Genomic DNA, 18,586 nt, shown 5'->3' with positions numbered 1-18,586 from the left:
TAAACTGCTGAGCCACGTGGGCTGCCCTACATATTTCTTTCTGTTTCTTACCCATCTTACATAAGTGGTGACACATCAGATACAGTACATTTTGCTTAACTTTTTTCACTTCACAAAATACCTTGGAAATCATTTTATATGAGCACATTAAGAGATCCTTCATTGTTTTCTAAAAAGCTGCATATCTTACTCCACTATTGGATCATACCCTAGTTTATTCAGATAGTTCCTTATTAAAGGACATTTTGGTAGTCTCAAACTTTAGCTTCTATATACAATGCTTCAGTGAATGACCCTGAACACAAGTATATCCACTGGTAAGTTCCTGGAATGGAACTGCTAAAGCAAAGACTATTTAGCATTTGCAATTTTGAGAGAGATTTCCAAAGTCACAGGGTGATAGCAATCGACTTTTTCAGCAATGGACGAAAGAAGGAGAACCTCTGAGAAATACCACAGAAATACCATGAGAACCAGGACCCCAAAACATACGGAGCAGCCTGGCTGTTGGACATTCTGGGCTGGAAGACTCTTAGGGAGTCCCAGAACCCTGCCCTCAGATTGACAATCTCCTGTGGGACAGGCCCTGACATTCCTTCCCTCACATGCTTCTTACTATGTGCCATGCCCCAGGACCCCAAATGAACATGAACCTGAAGACCTAATCGGGGGTTCAGTTTGAGCCTACACTCTGGAGTTTGAACCAAATATGTTCTGGCCTCCCAAGAGGGGTAACTGGTAAAAAAAATACTCCCAGGATACTTGCCTCACCCAAAGACCTTTAAATGGAAGTGAGAGGGAGGGAAAGAGGGAGGGAGGGAGGGAGGGAGGGAGGGAGGGAGGGAGGAAGGAAGGAAGGAAGGAAGAGAAAAGAAAGAAAGAAAAAGTAAAGAGAAAGAGAAAATGGTGCAAAAACTTCAAAGTATTCAACATCACCAGAAGCAAACAAAAAATTAAAACAATAAGATGTCACTTTTTCCACCCATCAGTTTTTATCAATAGTAAAAGTTGGTAATATCCTGTTATCGGGAGTGAGGGGAAACAGGCACCCTCTGAACTACAGGTGAAATCCTAAATTAAAACAAACAACACTCGTCAAGAGTATAAAAAATCTTTGAGGCATGTATCTTTTTTTTTTTTTTAAGCCAGGAATCTTATTTATGGGATTTAGTCTAAGGTCTGTGTTTTCTTTCCCCTCTGGCTCCTCTGTAGGGAGAGCAGTTTCTCATCCCATGGGCCTGAAGGGGGCAGATGTCCTCCTGATGCCCCCACACCATTTTTTCTTCTCCTTCCTCCTCCAAGACCCCAGCTCCCCTGAAGCACATGACATTAGATGAACCACTGGCTCTCCCTTCTCAGCCAGGTCCTCCATCAGCCACCCATACACGCCCTCCACCTGCTACACCTCCTTCCCCTCCATCTTGACTCCTGTTACTCAGTGGCTTTGGTATTTACCTAGATCAGCCTTCTAACACCTGGTCTACAGTAACTTCATGTCTTCATTTCCCATCTTTCATTTCACCTCAGAAACCCAGTCTCCCAGTCACACGACACCTTAGTTTTGGTGACTGCCATCACCTGCTCCACCTTAAAATCTCAATTTCAAGTATCTACCCTCAGAGTGATGCCTCCTCTTCCAGCCTATTTACCCCTTCCCCAACACAACTCCTTGAGCACTGGAACTTACTCCTTTACCATCTCCTCTTTTTTTTTTTTTTTTTTAATTTATTTATGATAGGCACACAGTGAGAGAGAGAGAGAGAGAGAGGCAGAGACACAGGCAGAGGGAGAAGCAGGCTCCATGTACCGGGAGCCCAACGTGGGATTCGATCCCGGGTCTCCAGGATCGCGCCCTGGGCCAAAGGCAGGCGCTAAACCACTAGGCCACCCAGGGATCCCCTTTACCATCTCCTCACAGCAGCTCACCACTGTTCTCATACGTCTCTTCTTCTTCTTCTTTTTTCTTTTTTTTAAAGATTTTATTTATTTGACAGAGAGAAAAAGCACACACAAGCAGGGGGAGCAGCAGAGGGAGAGGGAGAAGCAGACTGCCCACTGAGCAGGGAGCCCGATGCGGGACTCAATCCCACGATCCTGAGATCATGATGGGAGCCAAAGACAGATACTTAACCAGATCTTAACCGACTGAGCCATGTGCTCCTCACACGTCTCTTCTTAAAAAGCTTAAACATATGAGAATCACTCCCCTATATGTACCCTCAACTTTCTCCACCTGGCAAAGCCAAACCTGGTTACATCCAACCCTCCACCTATTCCTGCCAGCCCTGGATCAGCAAAACAGGGCTGGGGAAGAATATGCAGAAGTCCTGAGTCATATAATATACATGAAACTCAAGTGGACTCCCTGACATTTCTCTAGTCAGTTCTACCTTCCACTATTCTGGAAAATGGTCTATATGGATTCCTCTCTCCTCAAATCTCCAACAGCCTCTCTCCCCTTCTTATTCCCAATAACCTTGCCTCTTTTTATCACAGAGGAGATGGTCACGATCAGGAGAGTTCTAACCTTACCTCTATGCCAGTCTACCCCATCTCAATCTGTATTCATATCTCAGCATCAGTCTTCCAGCCCACTAAAATGAGAGATCTGAGCCTGACCCTATGAAATACCATCCCCCCCTCCCCACTCAAGGGCTTTGTTCTTGCAATGTTAGCCTCCCTCCTCTCTGCCGGTTCCCTCCCACCAACCTAGAAACATGTGCTTCTAGAACATAAGCTCCATGAGGACAGGAGCAGATTTTCTTGCCTTTCCCTGTTGTAGGCCCGGTGCCAAGAAGCCTTTGACACATAGCAGGTTCTAAATCAATATGTTAAATGAATGAATAAATCAGACAAATACATGAAGATGCATATGGAAAGCTGTTCACAGAAGCACATAGCAAAAAATTAGAAATGACCTAAAGGGAAGGGCCACTGATTAATTACAGGACATCCATACTGGAGTCCTGGATGCAGCTGTTCAGTTCTATTTTGAGTAAGGGTTCGCAGATTATGACTCACACACCAAACCTGGCCCACTGTCTGCTTTGATATGACCCATGAGCTAAGAATGGCTTTTATGTTTGGAAATGGTTAAAAAAAAAGAACATCTTCTGGCACATGAAATTATGTGAAATTCAAAGTTGAGTGTCCATAGACAGAGTAAGGATGGCCCACAGCCATGCTGTGGCTGTATCATCTGTGGCTGCCTTTGTGCCACAAGGCAGAGCTGAGCTGAGTGGCTGCTATGGTGGAAACCAAAGGTCCCACAAAGCCAAAAATATTTATCATCTGGCCTTTTACAAAAAAGTTTGCCAACACTTGGTTTAGAGTCACATTTATTGATATGAGAAAACTATCCATAATTGATTGCTAAATTTAAAAAGCAGGTTTTGAAATAGTATATAATATAATCCCTTTTCAAAAAAACCTATACCTAAGAAAAATTTGTATGAGTAAAGAAATCTAAAGGGTGAGAAATAAGTATTATTGTCAATTGTTATTTAACAAACACATAGAAGATTCTCCTCCCTGTATCCTGGGAGGCACACAATACATGATTGCTGCCCTCAAAGAGCTTGCAAGCCAGCAATCTAGGAAAGTATCCCTGTCCTTCCACTCATGCATCCACTTGACAAAGCCTGAAAACCTAGCACTGCCTGCCTCTGTGGTTGTGGTAAACAGGAAAACACAATCATAGAGCTCATGGTCAAGGAACTACAACAACCTATTATCTATTCATTCATCAGTCAACAAAGAAAGTTATTAAGGGCATCATGCACCAGGCACTGGCCAGATGCCACAACAAACAAGAGAGTCTCTGTGCTTCCAGGAGCCCAGAGCATAGTAGGAGATCCAGGTTGTCAAAGGTAGCATGTACTTCACAGTATAGATGTAAAGCCCTTCACTGGCCACTCCCCCAGTGAGAGAAAAGAAAAAAGTCTAGATGGATAGATACCAAAATCTAACATCACCACTTATCTCTCTGGATGGAAGGAATATACCAGTTTACAAAGCATTTTTACACATTTCCATAGTTTCATTAAAAGTTCACACAAAAAAAGTTCATAAATATGTATTACCTCTATAACCAGTTATAAAAAACACAAACTCTATTTTGAGGGAACAGGGGCTGGTAGTGTAAATCTCAAATCAAGCATCTGAAACTCAGGCCCATAGTTTAGACATATGCCATCATCACTGTAAGCAAATGACCACAAGGGTCTATAACTTGGACAGGCCTACAAAAGTCATATATATGACAATCTTCTGACCTAATTATGTCTTGGTTATGTGAACTCAGGGAAAGTCTATGAAAACTCCACATTATATAAGAGTTCCTGAAGCCATTCCAAATAGCATTGGCCAGTGCTGAGTAGGCCCTTCTCTTCCTCATAAGACATTAGGAAACTAGAGAAGCCGGTTTCTTACCTTTTATACTTTTCAAGGAGAGTCTTGGCTTGCTCCTGGGCAAACAGAACCCCAGCGGGGCAGTCTGGGAAATCACCAGGAATGTCAGGTGACCTTTTATACTGCGAATGCACTACAGACTCTTTTAACCCACCAACTCTTGCACCTCGGTAGATCTAAAGGAAATGTCAAAAATATCCTATTAATATACCAACTTATAGTAAAATCAGTGTTTGCATAGAGAAAATGGGGAGCGTCTGGGTGGCTCAGTTGGTTAAGTGTCTGCCTTTGGCTCACGTCATGATCCCAGGACTCTGGAATTGAGCCCTACACTGGGCTCCCTGCTCAGCGGGGAGCCTGCTTCTCCCTCTTCCTCTGCTGCTCCCCCTGCTTGTGCACTCATTCTCTCTCTCTAATAAAAAAAAGAAAATGGGAAACAACCTAAATGCCCATCAAAAACAGAATGGGTAAGTATGGGATAATCCTACAATGAGTTCTACAATCGCAAAAATGACGAAACAGAGCTTCACCATCAATATGGGAAAATCTTAATGTTGAGTGAATATAGTGAGTTGCAAAAGCATATATGTGGTGAGGTATATAAAGTTTGAAAACATGTCAAATATAGTTTTTTTATTTTGGGATACAAGCATACTTAAAATAAAGCTATAGAAACAGGCAAGGTAGTAACAAACACCAAAAATAGGAATAGTGGATTCTTTTAGAAGGAGGGTGGGAAATGAAACTAGAAAGAATGCTTCCAATAAATCTATGTTTTATTTCTTAAGCTGGATGGTGACTGAAGGGTAAATAGAGTTGTTCATTATATCAGTATCTATATTTTGTATGCTTGAAACATCTAATAATTTAAAAATTAGAATTATTTAAAAATATTCCCACTTTTATTATTCTATGTATATATATAAAATTTTATATATAAATATATTTAAATATATAATTATTAATAATTTTTAATAATCAATCATATATAATATATTAATATATTTTTTAAAATTAAGTAAGCTCTATACTCAGCATTAGGCTCAAACTCCTGACCTAACAAATGAGCCAGTCAGGAGCCCAAGAAATATTCCCATTCTTAAATGCTTAACCAAATGTCTCTTGTACTAAGCATAATCGCTAAAATTAATTACCTGTGTGAATTTAACAGTCGTACATGTCTTTTATACTCTCTAGCTCAAAAAATTTAAACTATCGAAAAGAAAAAAAATACATTGGATTTTAATAAAAATTTTAGCTGCAGTTAATAGGAATACATGGTCAGCACTTAAAAAATAAAAGTATTCTATAGAACCATAAAAATTAGAAAATTATAAAAATTGCTTTTAAACTTTTAAAATTCTTTTGAGTAAACAAAACAAAACCACACAAAACAAAAAACCACCCTGACATTTTGTTGCCACTACTATTCAAAAATCAGGACACTTTCAAAATCTCAAAAATTCACACTATGTCAGCCCATCAATGAAACCTGGCTCCAGGGACTTTATGAAGTATCTGTGTCAGGAGACACCTCGGTGGCTCAGCGGTTGAGTGTCTGCCTTTGCCTCCGGGCATCATACCCGGGTCTTGGGATCCAGTCCCACATTGGGTTCCCTGCGGGGAGCCTGCTTCTCCCTCTCCCTGTGTCTCTCATGAATAAATAAATAAATAAATCTTTTTAAAAAAAGTATCTTGTGTCAGAATTATAGCTCTAAGGGTAGAAAAACAGCACTCAGTTTCTAAGTTGTGTGTGAAATCTAGAACAATTTTAGCACTTGTTATTTACTAGGAATGTATTTTACACACTGTAAAGTGGGAATTGAAAAGGAACTTACAAATGGAATCCAGAAGGCCATGCCCCAGCCCTTTGGGAGCAGGATGTCCCAGCCACTTCCCCAGCCTCGTTGGTCATCACCAGTCACCTTCCCTGGCTGCTGAATCAAAAGTATAGGTATCTTGGATTCCTGGGGCCCTAAAACAAGCTGTGACCCGGGCACCAGCAATTCACTTCTCTTCCGGTTTAAATCCTAGAGTGGAAAAAAATAATTCAAGACAAACAATCCTAATTTTCTGGGAGATTCTACTGCTACTCCCTATAAGCAGCTTTAGAAAGTTAAATGCTCTTTCAAAAACCAAGAAAAAAATGTTCTCAATAAATAAATGTAAGCCATTTGAAATGCACGGTATTCCTCCTATAATGATTTTCCTCTCTACAAGTGCTTTGATAGAAAATGCCAAATTATCTTGCATTTGAGCTTCAATATACCACATGATTCAAAATTAAAAAATAAAATACATCTATTTGGCTAATCTCTTATATCAGGATTAGTTTTATATTTTGATGCTCAGTCCCTACATTTACTTTGGTTAAGATTTGTTGTCAGGAAGTAAAAAAGATACAAACAATAAACAACTTCTCAAGGAGCGTCAAGTGGGAAAATACTTTGGCTCTGGAGAAATTTTTTCACCAGGTCTTAAAGATTTACAAGAAAAAATGCCATAAATTACTTATTATCTGACTGTAGGGAGTGGTCAGACTTTTCTCACCAGCTGCAAAAAGAGATGAACAGGCAGGAGAGAAGCCCAGCACTCACCTAAGAGACGATACCAGAGGCTGCCTCCACAGTGACAAGTCTGACTGCTACCTCATGAATGCTCCTCAAGCACGACCAAGTCCTGATTCTCCTTGTTAACCTCTGGTTGAGTTGCCACCACCATCTCTACATGGTAGTAATTCCAAAATATCTGGGTCCATAACCCCGACTTTTCCCCTGGGATCAAAACCTTGTCTCCTGGCATCTCCTCTGGGGAAGTCCTGAGGACCTTCCAACTCAGTTTATCCAAGATTAAGTTCATCATGTCCTCCATTAAGGACTACATCCAGGGTCTCTTTTAAAGCCATCCAACCACAAGTCTGATCTCCCGCTCTCCTGCCCCCACCCCCATTCCTAGTCTAATCCACCTCCCACAATGCTGCCAGAGTGAAAGCTGAACATGTCATGATGGCCCAGCTAAAACCCTTCAATGGCACCCTATGTCCCCTGTCTAAATCCTTAAAATGCCTCAAGGTTCTTTATGCTCTGACCCTTATTCATTTTTTCATCTCCTGCCCCATCCTCAACTCCAAGCTACTGACCTACTTAGAGATTCCTGAACACCTCATCCTGGGCCCTTGTACTTGCTGGTCTCACTTCCAGCAATCCTTTTCTTTACTGCTGTCTTGGCTCCTGATCCTGAGAAGTCTGGTTTAACTCTGCCCACCCATCTAAAAGTCAGCTCAAATACCAGTTCCCCTAACCAGGAAGCTTTCTCTAGTTTCCCTAGTCTGAGCTTGGCACCCCTTCTTTGGGCTTCCTCTAATCCTGTACTTCCTTGATACCTTAGCCATCTATCCCACCATCTACTATGATTCCTAGTCCTGGTAGCTCAGTCATTGTGAAATTAAAGTTAGAACATTTAAAGGGGAAAAAAAACAGTAAAAGAAAAATATGTATTTAAACCATGGGATTATCATTTCAAGAAAAAGTCTTTGAAGCAACTTTTTCCAGAGATTATTCTTCTCTAAGAACACACACACACACACACACACACACACACACACACACACAAATCCTAAGGATCGATAAATAGAAAATAAAAGGAAGTCTATGGGATTCTATAAAGTATGAAATAACTTCTACAGCATCTAGAGTGAGGAATTTCAAACTATCTTCAGGACTTTACCAATAATCCTTACACCATTAGTTACCTGATCCGAGATTTTATTCTTTGTGACATTCTTACAGATAGCATGGTTCCAAATAAAGCTATGCGCACAATCCACAGGCACACCCTCCAGGAGCAGCTGTCTAACTTTCTCATTATCTAAGAGGGAAAAGAAATAGCCTTCAGATGACATCCTCTAGAACAATGAGGTCAAACTCTAAACATTGTTGGTTGACCTTCTATTACAAGAAAATATTTTGTAGGCACTCATTTAACTTCTCTAGAAGAATTTTATTTTTTAATTTTTTTATTGGAGTTCAATTTGCCAACATATAGCATAACACCCAGTGCTCATCCCGCCAAGTGCCCCCCTCAGTGCCCATCACCCAGTCACTCCAACCCCTGCCCACCTCCCTTTCCACTACCCCTTGTTCATTTCCCAGAGTTAGTTGTCTCTCATGTTTTGTCACTCTCACTGATATTTTCACTCATTCTCTCTCCTTTCCCTTTCACTAATTTTTATATTCCCCAAATGAATGAGAGCATATAATGTTTGTCCTTCTCCAATTGACTATATTTCAACAAATATAACCACAATGGTTATTTGTCGTTTCTAATGGATGAGTAATCCATTGTATACCTATACCACATCTAGAAGAATTTTCTTGACTAGAAATTAAGTTATTCCTATAGTTGGTTTCATAATCTGCAAAACTGCAAAGGCTCCTAAACTTATTTTTTGGCATTTATTTTTAGCATATAAAATATAAGTATCACATTCAGCTGCCTTGAAATAGCTGCCTAATCCCACATTTAAGATAACTGAATTCTAGGAACCACTGCACAGGTGAACAATTTTTTTACAATGTGCTAGGACAGGACAACCTATATTGTAACTATTGGTTTTAGGGTTCTTTATAGCATTCCTGGCCCAATGGTTGTGAGCCAATAGATACCAGCTTTTTCTTCTGCTCTATTATTTCAAGTCTCTTATAATCCTTTCTCATTGAACTGAATATTTATTTCTTCTGTAAAATAGGTTCTTCACATTCCTTTAAAAAGAGCATAGTTCCTGTGAAATATATTGTTTCATCCCTTTAAATAAACTGTGCCATGCCAAAAAGCATTCTAGTGGGAAAAAAAGAAGAAACTTTTTCAATTACAAATGTTATACTGATAGAAGACATATCCTACATGAAGTCATTTAAACACTAGGGGGGAAAAATCTTCCAAATCTATTCTGTTGGTCTGAAAAATTAAAAGAAAAAAAAAAAAGAAAGAAAGACAATTCATGAGTTTTAGCTAGCCTCTAAACTGCCTACATAGAAAGGTCACTCAAAGGCACATACCTGCATGAGTCTGATGGCTGGAAAAAAAAAAAAAAATTGGAAGCCTCTGGGCCATACTGTGACAGATTTCAGGGGAGAACAAAGATAGAGAATATTAAATTGATGAAAAGATCTGAGATAAAAGCTCCTTAAAGCAGAAACTGCTTCTAGTCCGCTCCTGTTCTTCATGGAGATAATAACCAACAGTATCTTAAGTTAATAGTGCTACGTGCTGTGAAAGTTCACATAGCCTGTCTAGGAGCAAAGAGGCTCCATCTCAAACAGCCTCTCTGTTTATCCAGAATGCTTTCCTGTGGAGTGCTGCCACGATCTGAGTGACAGAAGTGGGACTCTACAAAAGACAGGGCTGATACTTAGGATGTAAAGGCACAGGAAAGACAGCTTCATCTTCAAATATTCTAAAAAACAATGATATTTAAATAAAAGAAACAAAGTAGGTAGTACATCCAGATGATGGAATATTATTCAGTGTTAAAAAGAAATGAGCTACAAAGCCATGAAAAGACATGGAGGAACCTTAAACACTTACTACAAAGTAAAAGAAAAGAATCTGAAAGGTCTACATATTGTATTGATTCCAATGAGAGGACATTCTAGAAAACTAAACTATGAAGACTATAAGCAGATCAAGGGCTGGGAAAGAGAAAGAGAGAGAGAGAGATGAATAAGCAGAGCACAGATTTTTAGAGAAGCAAAACTATTTTATAATACTACAATGATGGATTCATGTTGTTATAAATTTGTCAAATCCCACAGAAATAAAACACCAAGAGGAAACCGTGGACTTCAGGTAACAATGATATGTTAATGCAGGCTCATGGAGGCCATGCTGGGGTGGGGTGGGGGTGGGGAAAGGAGAATACAGGAACTTTCTATTCCTTCCATTCAATTTGCTGTGAACCTAAAACTGTTCAAAAATATAAAGTCTATTTAAAACAAAATGGAGTATGTCTGAAGGCAAAGAAGAAGGTCCTTTTAAGTCAACAGTCAGTCTAGTAGTGAGGGAAAAAGAATACCACCAGCTAAGTCAGCTTTACCTACAATGACTATCGATTCCAAAAGTAATTCTAAGTCCTATGCCCAAGACTGAAATAAAGCGTAGTTTCTTTCATGCCCAGGCAAAAGTCTTCTAATGAACTACATAAATGCAGAATAACTTAGAGGTTGAAGGAAATAGCATGTCTTCTCCTTTCTTAAATGTATTTGGAGATGACCAAGTTTTTATTTTATTTTTTTTTTTTTTTTAATTTTTATTTATTTATGATAGTCACAGACAGAGAGAGGCAGAGACACAGGCAGAGGGAGAAGCAGGCTCCATGCACCGGGAGCCCGACGTGGGATTCGATCCCGGGTCTCCAGGATCCCGCCCTGGGCCAAAGGCAGGCGCTAAACCGCTGCGCCACCCAGGGATCCCAAAGGAGATGACCAAGTTTTAAACTAATACTTTCTTTTAGTAAATTTTCCTTAAGAACAAAGGAAATTTAAGTTTTTCTCATCTGGGAATCAAATAAACCAAAGTTACAGTCTTCAAATTCACTCTGTTTTAAATTAAACATACAGAACAGTTAAAGGGGACCAATTGAAGCTATGAGGGTTTTTTTCTCCCAAGAGCAAAAACAGAGAAGTCAGTGCACAATGACTAATAATTGGATACTTTACAAAGTCAATTGCAGATCAATGCTCTAACGGTGCTTGGAAAAGCTATAAAAGGGGATAATCTCTCACCTATCACTCTAAACACAACTTGACTCTTCCTGTGTTTGGGGTATACACACTACCGAAGAGTGGTAGAGAAAGATTATAAAGAGTCCAAAAGCACATGCAAAGCATTTTCTAAAGCAAATTCATCTCTGGATGAAAAAGACTAGTTAAAATCATCTATCAGAACAAATCAGAAGATGCTAAGGAGAATAAATACTAAAACAACAGTACAACAGGAATTTATTTTGAAATCTCACACAGAAAACAAGTTACTTACATACTGAAATGCTGTGTTAAGTTGAAAAGATTTGAAAAACCATTATTAATATTTGAAATCAAATTCAAGGATCAAATGATCAAGCAAACTTTGTCAAAACATCTGAAAGTATGCATCATTATTTCACGTTTTTCACTGAAAGAAACTATTTCCTTCTCTACACTCTTGCTATTCTACTCCCAACACTTCTGACACTCACATGTGCAGTCATTTCCCCAAAACCAAGTAATTCTGCAACACCAGCTAGGGGTCCTACAGTTCAGATCAGTTCTGACACAACCTTCCTGGAGACAGTGTCAGATCCCACAGGTTAAGGGCTCACTCCCACAAGATTGCCCCTTCTTCAGATGCCAATTAGAAGTCTCTGGTCTAAAAAAAAAAAAAAAAAAAAAAAAAAAGAAGTCTCTGGTCTACTATACTTCTGATCAGCTGGCTATAAACTGGTCTCATGTATGACCTCCTCCTCAAATGCAACAATTCCTAGAATGGCTCCCAGAATTCAAGAAAACAGTTTACTTAATCCATTACTGTTTTGTTTAGTTGTTGGTTTGTGCTTTTTAAATAAGAAGACTGAACTCAGAAACAGCCAGATGGAGGAGCCAGATAAGGTAAGGTATGAGGGAATGAGGCCCTTGCCCCCTTTGGACTCACAATCCTCCCAACACCTCCAAGTGTTCAGCAAACTGAAAGTTCACCAAATCACAACTGTTTAAGATTTTTACAGAGGCATAATCAGGTAGGCATGATTGATGAAATCATTGCCCATTGAGAATCAAACTCAATCTCTAACCCCCTCCCCCTCTCAGAAGCAGGTCTGGGTGGGGCTTTGGGTTAGAAGGGCCACCCAAAGTTCCAGCCCTCTAACCTGGTGGGTGGTTCCCCAGGTAACCAGCCCACCATCCTTCACATAAAAGTGATGACTGAAAGGGGCTTTTATGAATAAGAAAAGACATTCCTTTAGCCTTTAAGCTTTAATTTTAAGAAATTAAAGGATTTTAGAAGCAATATGCTAGAGTCAGGTGTATCCACACAAAAACCAAAATGCATATTTCTTACTCTATCACAGTATCACAGCTATATACCCTCTCTTTTCAGAGTTCTCTGATTCCCAGTACACATAAGAAGACAGTTTGTTATCCGAATCAGGCAAACCCTTCTTTATGGCTTAAATGGCACCAAAATTGGTCTGTTTTGTCTAAGTCAAAATAGGCAAAGGTTAACCTCAGCTATAGAAAGAGAAATTGGAAGTACATCAGAGAATTATGTTTTATGTCATCATGACATTGAGATTCTTCCAAGGATTAGTCTTTTATTAATTGACCCGGCTCATCAAAGTATATTTCAAACTTTAGTTTTGAATTATCATCCTAGATGATGTGTTACATTTGTTGGTAATGTTGGAATAATACTAATCTCTTAAAAAGTTTACTTCTTTATGTAGTTCACATACCAATACTTCAACGAAATTACCTAAAACAGGTTTCAATAAAATACCACAATGACTAACAAGATGGTAGGCCTTCATAGAAATGAAATCATGTTTTTCAAGGTAGACTTTAATTTTCCTGGAACTGATTCATATGAAAATAAACGTCTTAAAAAAAATTGAATACATAACTGCCTCATTCCAAAAAAAGATCTGAAGCAGCGAGGCAAACAAAGTGGAGTTTAACTATAGCTTTATGGCAATTATGACAGTCAACATTTAATGCAGAGTCAACAACTTTTAGGGTTGCACCAGACCATAATGCCATTAAAAAGAAAAAAGGCAACAACTCATGTCTGAGATCCCATAATTAGCTGCCTACAGATCTTCAAACTCCTCCCTCACCTTGCATGTGAGGTTCTGACAGACTAATCTGTTGCTCCCTTAATACGCTATTAACTACACATGGAGGTAAAAAAAAAAAAAAATCTGAAGCTATTACTACACATACCTGTATTTTTCCTCTCAAAACTCAGAAGGTAATTTTAATGATTCTACCAATTAATAGTGTTTAACTGACAATAAATACAATGTGATATTATCACAATTATTGCAAATCCCAGATCAGATTAAAAAGCCAGCTCCTATCCACCTTCCGATGCCACCCTCACAGAACAACCTCCCACAGGCCACTCTACTGAGTCTAAACCAAGACATCTTCAGCACCTGGGATGGCCTTGCCAGGATTCGAACCTGGATCATCTGTATGGTCAGACAGAGGCTTCCAATGAGCACAAGACCAGCTGTGGGTGCAGATCCCTTCCTCACAATTAAAATTCTGAAATGCCAGGCATTTTCAGAAAACCCAGTCTGCAGAAAGACAGATTTTACCAGATACTAAAAATAGAGAACTCAGGAAAAAAAAATGAACATGAGGATCAGACTACACATCTCATAGCTAAAAAATACTTCCATACTTCCATACACACCATCTCCTTTGGTCATTAACACCTTGAAAGGGAGGCAGGTAAAGATCACCCCCGTTTTTTACAAATAAAGTTAGTGCAGAGATGTCAAACTCTTCTAATGGGACTAACCTACTCAAAATTGCAAGGAAAATCAGGGGTGTTCTACAAACTTTACCTTGGCATTTTTCTGGATTGGGCAAAACTTTGGACCTCTTTTGAGGCAAATTTATTCGAGGATCCCCAACTGTCAATCCCAAAATAGTACCAGCCGGAATTTCTGCTGGTGAGGTTACTCCTTTAACAACAACAAAAAAAACAACAAAAAAAAACAAGTTTTTACAAAGTCATTCACAATATACATATATTTGCTTGTATTTTCAAATTTTTAAATAAAAATTTCTTCTTGGGCTATTAAAAAACATACATTTCCTCTTTTTTCCCATTAATACTTTCAGATAGTAAATTAACATTCATAAAGAGTGACGGTTCCCACCAAAACCAGTAAATTAACATAACAGATTATTTTATAACATGAACACGTATATTTCCATCAGTGGTTAACTACAGTAGCTTCACACACAGACACAACTGTACACAGGTTAAGTATAGACCTTAGTTTGGAACCTGGTCTATGTGTTTAGCTACTGTATCAGAATGCCAGTTATTCGGAATACTAACAAACTCCTGTTTGCTGTGTCTTCTTGCTGTATTGTGAGGAGAGTTACAAGTTAAAAAAAGCACCACTCCCATGGAGTTAGCCCAACTGTAAAACACTCCCTTGACCCACTTCCCACTCCTCCCTTCTTCCCCAAACTACCCACTTTACCCTCTGAATACCTCCCAACAACTCAAAAATGGCTTCTTGTCTGTGATGAAGGGAAACGCTATCAGGATCCTTACAGGTTTCAATCCACCAGTAGTGAGGTGTCTTCTCTGCGTCCTCTCCTTTCTGAAAAATAACAACTGCTTACCAGACAGGTAATGAATCAGACTTGACAATTCTGTTACAGTTGAGATATGTGAGAAACTGCCACCTGATTTAACACAATAATTAACACCTGCCTAACTACTCTTCTAATTAGAGGCAAGCACACAGCATTACACTTCTCTCAACATTTCACACACTAAAAACCACAGCCATGGTTTTCAGAGGGACTACCTAAGCTACTTCACACCTCTGCTCTTTTCACAGAACACTACTGACAAGCTCCTTGCTCCTCCTCCACTACCACCAACTTCATACCAATTTAAGCAATAAAATCTTCCCCATCAAAGAGAAACCAAACCTATACTGTTTGAAGAAATCTTTGGCAAAAGGATATCTTACAATTACATTGTTCGTAGAAACTTCAAATAAGATACACAAATATTTCACTTATATTTTTCCCAAAAAGAACCAGGAATTGGGTAAGGTTTCAAAAAGCACCTCAAGGGCATCTGGCTGGCTCTTGATCTCAGGGTTATGAGTTTGAGCCCCATGTTCGGTATAGAGATTACTTACAAGATTAAAAAATAAAAACTTAAAAACAAAAAAAGGAAAACAAAAAAGCACCTCAGTACCAGATGCACACCAAGAAAGAGAACATACCGCCATGATTCATACTGAAGTTCAGTAAAGTAGGATGTGCTCCTACAGATTCTAGAGAAGCAATCTGTTAACATATGAGCTATTTACCTCACAGAAACTCAGGTAGCATAGCTTATTGATTTAAAGTACAGGCTCTGGAACCAACTTCTTAGCAACTTATTAGCTAGAGTGGAACCTCTACTCTGTGCCAGGCACTGTGCTAAGCACTGGGGACAGAGTCCTTGCCTTCACCAATTTCAGTGTGAACATCACATAAGTACACAAGCGAATCTAGACAGATAAACTGAGGGAATGTGCAAAATGGAATGAAATATAATTTATATTGTTTGACTTGAGGTTCAGGAAGGGATTCCAGAGGTATAGAGGCTGAAATCTGAAGAATAAGGAAGGTTTCATTAAGCAAAGAGGGGCTAGGGGCAGAATTTTCAGCCAGGTGGAAAAAAAGCAAGTGTAAAGGTTGTTTTTTTGTTTTGTTTTGTTTTGTTTCATTTTTTAAGTGTAAAGGTTTTAAGGGAGCTGAGACCTGACATATTCTAGGACCTGAGAAGACCAGCACAACAGGTGCAGGGACAGGGAGCCAGAAAGGCAGGAAGGCACAAGAGTATGCAGTCACGGTAAGGACTATGGGTTTCACCACAAATGCAGTAAGAAGCTATTCAAAAGCTTTTAGTTGGGAAGTGACTTGATGTAAATCATTTGTTAAAAAATCATTGCGTTTCCTGCATGGAGGATGGAGTGAAAAGGAGGAACAGCAGAAGAAGTGAGGAAGCTGCTTCAGTATGCAGACAGGCAAGAGATAGAGTGGCTGAGGCCAGTACAGAAGCAACAGAGAGAGGGACAGAAGTAGCCTTTGATTTTTAAAATATCTTTCCTCTAAAAGCTCAAAATCTGTTCCGACCTACCATCTTATTTGACCATATCAAATCTGTGAGAGGCACCGGCATGGAAGGGTTAATTGTACTAACACAGGGAAACAAACTAAATCTGAACCCAGAGTGTCTGATTCCTAATCTCATCTCTCCTCTCTAGACCTGTGTGGTCAACTTGCGCACTACAGCTACAGAGAGCAATTTCTATTTAATTTCTAGTTAATTAAATTAAATGAAGGTACAGGGGATCCCTGGGTGGCTCAGCGGTTTCGCGCCTACCTTTGGCCCAGGGCACGATCCTGGAGTCCCAGGATCGAGTCCCGTGTCGGGCTCCCGGCATGGAGCCTGCTTCTCCCTCTGCCTGTGTCTCTGCCTCTCTCTCTCTCTCTCTCTCTCTATCATAAATAAATAAAAATAAATCTTTTAAAAAAAAATGAAGGTACAAACTCAGTTCCTCAGTCACACCAGCCACATTTCAAGTGCTCAAGAGCTACTGTGGCTAACGGCTACCATACCAGGCACCAGAGAAAAATATGATCCTTGCAGGAAGTTGGACAGTGCTCACTAGATGTATTGCTCTTAACCTTTTAGGGATCACAGACCCTTAAGACCAGCTCCAGAGAACCCTCTTACACCGTTGGTGGGAATGCAAGCTGGTATAGCCACTCTGGAAAACAATGTGGAGGTTCCTCAAAAAGCTAAAAATAGAGCCACTCCAGGACCCAGCAATTGCACCACTAGGTATTTATCCAAAGGATACAAACATATTGATTCAAAGGGGCACCTGCACCCCAATGTTTACAGCAGCAATGTCCACGATAGCCAAACTATGGAAAGAGCCCAGATGTCCACAGACAGATGAATGGATAAAAAAGATGTGGTACACATACACAATGGAATATTAGCCACCAAAAATAATGAAATTTTACCATTTGCAACATTGTAGGTGGAACTAGAGGGTATTATGCTAAGGGAAATAAGCCAATCAGAGAAAGCCAATTATCTTATGATTTCACTCATATGTGGAATTTAAGAAACAAAACAGAGTATCAGAGGGGAAGGGAGGGAAAAATAAGACAAAATCAGAGCAGGAGACAAAACATAAGAGACTCTTAACTAGAGGAAATAAACTAAGGGTTGCTGGAAGGAGGCGAATGAGGGTAAGGGGTAACTGGGTAATGGGCATTAAGGAAGTCATGTGAGGTAATGAACACAGGGTGTTATATATAACCGATGAATCACTGAATTCTACCTCTGAAACTAATAATGTACTGTATGTTAATTGAATTTAAATAAAAATTTCTTAAAAAAAAAAAAACCTAGCCCCAGAAAATATGAAAATATGTACCATGCAAGTACAAACAAACAATGGCACACACTTTCAGTAATTTTAGGGGCTCTCTGTTACCCACAAACTCACAAAACTCACAAACTATAAGCATACTCTGCATTTAAATAAGGATAAGTCTGTTTACTCATTAGATTTGCTTAGCTTTGTTCTTGTAGAAGTGAAAGATGACCATGTATTTGGTAATAAGCATAGGTAGAGAAATAAATATTTATAGGCCATGGCCCAAAATGCTACCAAAGTATGTTAGGGTTCACAAATTTGCTAAGGACAGGAGTGGAATAAAGCACTACAGTCAAATTTACTCTTACGGTCTGGACAGAAGCAGCTTTTAGAGCCTCAGTTAGGATGGAGTGGGAAAGTGGACCAATTAACCGGAGCCTGTTCATCTCCATCGTCAAATCACTGAAAGAGAGAAAAGGTCTTAAGATGGAAACTTCCATCATACACAGTGTCTAGCCACTGGTGAAAACAGAGTAAGTCTTCACTAAAACTGTTCAGTAGGTTCAGAGCAAATTCAGCCTGTACCTGATTATAATGCCTGTGGCTGGAGAGACCCAAGAATATGGTTGATGTGGATCTCTAGTTCCATCACCCATAACTTTAACTGGTTTAGCATTTTCTCCATCATCTTTCCATTTTCTTTTCTTGCCAATTTTCTCATCAGGCAGTTCAGTTTGGCTTTTTTCTTGGGATGTTGTCAGCAGGGGGTCAGGAGTGCAGATGGTTGATTTGATGGGTTCCACACACTGGCACGCTGCTTTTAGTTCTTCTAAAATATCCTAAGGAAATACTGAAACACTTCAGGTGGTTCAGTTCATGTTTTTTTTTTCCTCCCTTAAAAAATTTACACCTTGGGTCTCCAGGATCAGGCCCTGGCTGAAGGCAGCACTAAACCGCTGAGCCACCTGGGGTGCCCTACACGTATAATCCTTGAGATTA

At 39.5% G+C, this 18,586-nt stretch overlaps 1 protein-coding gene across 4 annotated transcripts in view; it reads right to left on the bottom strand.

Moving 5' to 3' along the window:
* POP1 (POP1 homolog, ribonuclease P/MRP subunit) overlaps window positions 1-18,586 on the bottom strand; it is a 40,854-nt gene that overhangs the window by 8,241 nt on the left and 14,027 nt on the right. For 3 of the 4 annotated variants that reach the window (XM_072773953.1, XM_072773952.1, XM_072773949.1), the window contains exons 8-14: window positions 18,173-18,426; window positions 17,950-18,049; window positions 14,677-14,788; window positions 14,015-14,134; window positions 8,162-8,277; window positions 6,249-6,440; window positions 4,432-4,586 (exon numbers count right to left, since the gene is read on the bottom strand). In XM_072773953.1, the coding sequence (XP_072630054.1) occupies window positions 4,432-4,586; window positions 6,249-6,440; window positions 8,162-8,277; window positions 14,015-14,134; window positions 14,677-14,788; window positions 17,950-18,049; window positions 18,173-18,426 (1,049 nt within the window). The remainder of the gene's footprint in view (window positions 1-4,431; window positions 4,587-6,248; window positions 6,441-8,161; window positions 8,278-14,014; window positions 14,135-14,676; window positions 14,789-17,949; window positions 18,050-18,172; window positions 18,427-18,586) is intronic. The other variant, XM_072773950.1, reaches the window with a different exon arrangement.

Source organism: Canis lupus, chromosome 14 (genome assembly GCF_048164855.1).
Source record: "Canis lupus baileyi chromosome 14, mCanLup2.hap1, whole genome shotgun sequence".
Taxonomy (NCBI): Eukaryota; Metazoa; Chordata; class Mammalia; order Carnivora; family Canidae; genus Canis; species Canis lupus.
This window is presented reverse-complemented; position numbering and strand designations above follow the sequence as displayed.